Source organism: Rutidosis leptorrhynchoides, chromosome 2 (assembly GCF_046630445.1).
Source record: "Rutidosis leptorrhynchoides isolate AG116_Rl617_1_P2 chromosome 2, CSIRO_AGI_Rlap_v1, whole genome shotgun sequence".
In the NCBI taxonomy this organism is placed as follows: domain Eukaryota; kingdom Viridiplantae; phylum Streptophyta; class Magnoliopsida; order Asterales; family Asteraceae; genus Rutidosis; species Rutidosis leptorrhynchoides.
This window is the reverse complement of record NC_092334.1, coordinates 251,835,168-251,839,616: the sequence shown is the minus strand read 5'-3', so window position 1 is coordinate 251,839,616 and position 4,449 is coordinate 251,835,168. Positions and strand designations below refer to the sequence as shown.

Genomic DNA, 4,449 nt, shown 5'->3' with positions numbered 1-4,449 from the left:
TTCCCCGGCAGCGGTGCCAAAAATACTTGATGTTTAAAGCTAAGGGGTATAAAATACTATTAATTTTAGCAGGAAATACTATTAAATACGATTCAATTTTACACAAGATATTTATTTATTTAGAGAATGGATATACTTAAACCTTGCTGCAACACTTATAGGCAGTGTACCTAATCGTACAGTAGTGTAGTTTTTAGTAAGTCCGGTTCATTCCACAGGGAAAATCTTTAAACAAAGCTTAACGCTATATTAGTTTACTTTTATAAAAATACAAATATATATATATAAGTAATATTATTATTATAAAGGGGGTTTTTTACCATTTAATGACCGGTTTGTCGATTTTAAAACTTTAGTCGCAGTTAAAACCAAATGTAAAATAATAAATACAAGACTTAATTTAAAGCGTAAAGTAAATAACGATAATGAAATTGCGAATAATAAAAGTGCGATAAAATAAACTTGCGATAATTAAAAAGTACGATAATTAAAAGTGCAATTAAATACAATAACAATAAAAATGCGATAATTAGAAGTGCAATTAAATATAAAATAAAGGAAATTAAATATAAAATAAAAGAATTATGCTTATTTAAACTTCCGTAACCATGATGTTTGACGTGTTGATTTTAATTTTATGCCCATGGGTTAATTGTCCTTTGTCCTGGATTATTTAATATGTCCGTCTGGTTTTTATCCATAACAGTCCATCAGTCATAAATATAAAGTACGAGTGTCCTCGTCAAATTATCCTTATACCCGAAGTTAAATATTCCAACTAATTGGGGACTTAAACTGTACCAAGATTTTAATACTTTGTTTAATAATTACACCAGGATGTCGACTGAGTGTAACCCAAGGTTTTAATATTTTGTTATCAATTATACCAAGTGTCCTTGTACATAATTTCACCCCTGTTTTAATTATTCTAGTGGCTATTAATCCATTCCCGTGTTCGGTTAAATAAACGATTATTCGTACATATAAATACCCCGCCCATCGTGTTCGATCGAGTGTATATGGTAATTTATAGGGACGCCCAATTGTAAATCTTTATATTAACATTAACAAACTATCATTTAGTTAAACAAATATAAAGCCCATTAATAGCCCATAGTCTAATTTCCACAAGTGTCGTTCTTTTGTCCAAACCCCAATTATGGTACAAAGCCCAATTACCCAATTTTAGTAATTAGCCCAACATCATGATTACTTCGGATTAAATAAGCATAATAATAACTTAGCTACGAGACATTAAATTAAAAAGGTTGAACATAACTTACAATAATTAAAAATAGCGTAGCGTTACACGGACAGAATTTCGACTTACACCCTTACAACATTTGCTAACATACCCTTATTATTAGGATTTAAAATTAAAATTAAAATATAAATTATATATATATATATATATATATATATATATATATATATATATATATATATATATATATATATATATATATATATATATATATATTTATGTATATATTGAGAGAGAGATAGATTATGGATTTTTAAAATGATCAGAATTCGGTTGGCTTTATAGGGAATTGAGTTCAGGGGTGCTCCGCGACTCGCGGCAACTTTTGCCTTCAAACTCCGCGAGTCGCGGAGTTTGAAAATACAGCTCACCCTCCTTTGGCTTCTTTCTTACCGACGATTTATAAATATATTATAATATATATATTAATTTTAAGAATTAATTATATATTATATTATATTTATGTGCATAGTTGACTCGTAATTTTTAGTCCATTGCGTCGAGCGTTGAGAGTTGACTCATGTCCCGGTTCCGAATTTTCGAACGTCCTTGCGTACAATTTAATATCTTGTACTTTGCGTTTTGAATCTTGTACTCTTGTAATTTCGAGACGTTTCTTATCAATAATTGGAACCTCTTTGATTGTCTTTTGTACTTTTGAGCTTTTTGGTCGTTTGCGTCTTCAATTCGTCGAATCTGTCTTTTGTCTTCACCTTTTATTATTTAAACGAATATCACTTTTAAATAGAACAATTGCAACTAAAAGCTTGTCTTTCTTGAGGAATAATGCTATGAAATATATGTTCGTTTTTAGCATTATCACCTACCCAACAAAATTACACGATACCACGGGTTTGCGAAACCCTTACACGACAATTATATCAACACAAGAATTATAATGTGAAATAAGTACAAGGACTATTTAGCCATGTGAGCCAATCCAACTTTCTACCATGAATACGATGCGAAATCCACTCGAATGACTTTAGTTGAATTTCACTTAAAGCTATTGGAGCGGTCCAACTTTTGTCACGAAATACTTTGTTGTTTCGGTTCTTCCAAATGTAATATACAACCACCCATTCAATTGCTTGCCATATTCTCCTTCCTAAACAAGACATTATGGTCGTGGAGTTGCCTCGTAGGATCTCGCCAATGCTAAGGTTAGAAAAATTACCCAAGCCACAACAATTATATACCCGATTCCACACGTCCATAGAGTGCTTGCAGAAGATTAGAGAATGATCTACCGTTTCTAAACCGTCATCATAAAGTGGACATATAGAACTATGAAGGTCGATACCTCTTTTATCAAGCTCGCACCGAACCGGGATTCGTCTTTTGATTGCTCTCCAAACGAAAACCTCGAGTTTTTTTTGGAACCAAACGGTTTCGATGGGTTTCATCAATAACGGCAGAGTTCGATACGCCTTGTTGCTCGATTAATTTGGTAAGAGCTTTGACTTAAAATAGTCCATTTGACGACAGGGACCAGGACCAACCGTCTAACTTTCGAACATCAAGGAGAGTACCTACACAAATATCTGTTAGTTCAGCAAGCTGATGGATCAGTCTTCCAGTCATCTCGCGTGTCCAATTCCAAATAGTTCTACAGCCTGCTTCATCCACAATGATTCGATCATTAATTTTGCAATCCTTATCGATTTCAAGACGATAAAGCCTAGGGAAACGATCACTGAGTTTGTAATTCCCAACCCACTTTTCATTCCAGAAGCTTATGCATGCGCCATTGTCCACAATCCTCTTGAGCGAGTTCTTGAAATTGGTGTTCAAATCGTCAATCAAGGTACCTGCAACAATGATATTTTTCCAGAGACTTGGAGTTGAGGACGGAACCAAGCCAGAACCCAAATCCAAACCTCCACACGACCCATAAATACTGCGGATGATTTTCACCCAAAAAGAATTGGTTTCGGTATTAAACCTCCACTACCATTTACCCAAAAGAGCAAGATTTTTATTTTTTAAAAGCCCAATGTTTAACCCCCCATTTTCATATGAAGAAACAACCGAGTCCCATTTGACCCATGAGATTTTTGACTCGGATCCCGACCCCCCCCCCCCCCCCAAAAGAATTTTCTCCTCACACTCTCTAAATATTTAATCACACAAGGCGGGGCACGAAACAACGTGAAGTAATACAACGGAAGACTATTTAGAACCGATTTAATAAGAACTAATCTTCCACCGAATGACATCGATCGTATTCTCCAATCCGAAAGTCTACTTTTTATTTTATCAATCACCGGTTGCCAATCTTTTAATTTGCTCATCTTAGACCCAGTAGGCAAAAAAGGAAGTATACCGACTTGACATCCAATACGGTTTGCAACATGGGTTACTTCCTCAATACCAACCCCGATACCATAAATACAACTCTTTTGGAAATTTACTTTTAACCCCAGGGCCAACTCGAAACATTTTAAGAGATTCCGGAGGCTATATACTTTTTCCGTAGCCGCCTTGGATAAGATGTTCAAACCTTCCGCGACCAAAATAAAGAGAAATGGTGAGATCGGGTCACCTTGCCTAACACCTCAACTCAATGAGAAATCGTTAGTAGGTGAACCGTTCACTAGAATCGAAATGGATGTGGAGCATAGACATGAGAATATCTATTTCCGCCATCGAATACCAAATCCCATACTCTTCATCACTTCCATGAGAAAATTCCAGTTAAGGCAATCAAAAGCCTTTTCGAAGTCGACTTTGAAAATAATATCCTTTTGTTTTTTTTTTGCCTTAAGGAAATCAATGCTCTCGTTAACAATAAGTGCACCATCCAAAATGAATCTGCCTTTAATAAAAGCACTTTGCACCGAACTAACAAGAGAAGGGATGACTTTCCTTAACCGATTTGAGAGAATTTTGGCAATTATTTTATAATAATTCCCAATTAGGCTTATCGGCCGAAAGTCGTTAAAACATAAGGGATCATTTTTCTTCGGGACCAAAGTAACAAAAGATGCGTTGCATCCCTTAAAGAACTCAGATTTATCCCAAAACCAATCGATTGCATTAATGACGTCAACTTTGATAACGTCCCAATATTTCTTTAAAAAGCGCATATTAAAGCCCTCCGGTCCGGGTGCTTTCGTGCTACCACATTCAATGATAGCATCATGAATTTCCTTTTCATCAAACTTACATTCAAGACGAGTATC

At 34.9% G+C, this 4,449-nt stretch overlaps 1 protein-coding gene across 1 annotated transcript; it reads right to left on the bottom strand.

Annotated features, from left to right (window-relative positions):
- Positions 1–2,157: 2,157 nt before the first annotated feature.
- On the bottom strand, positions 2,158–2,670 carry LOC139888647 (uncharacterized). The gene has a single exon (XM_071871642.1). It carries the CDS (start codon positions 2,668–2,670, stop codon positions 2,158–2,160), a length of 513 nt encoding a protein of 170 aa, XP_071727743.1.
- Between the last annotated feature and the right edge of the window lie 1,779 nt (positions 2,671–4,449).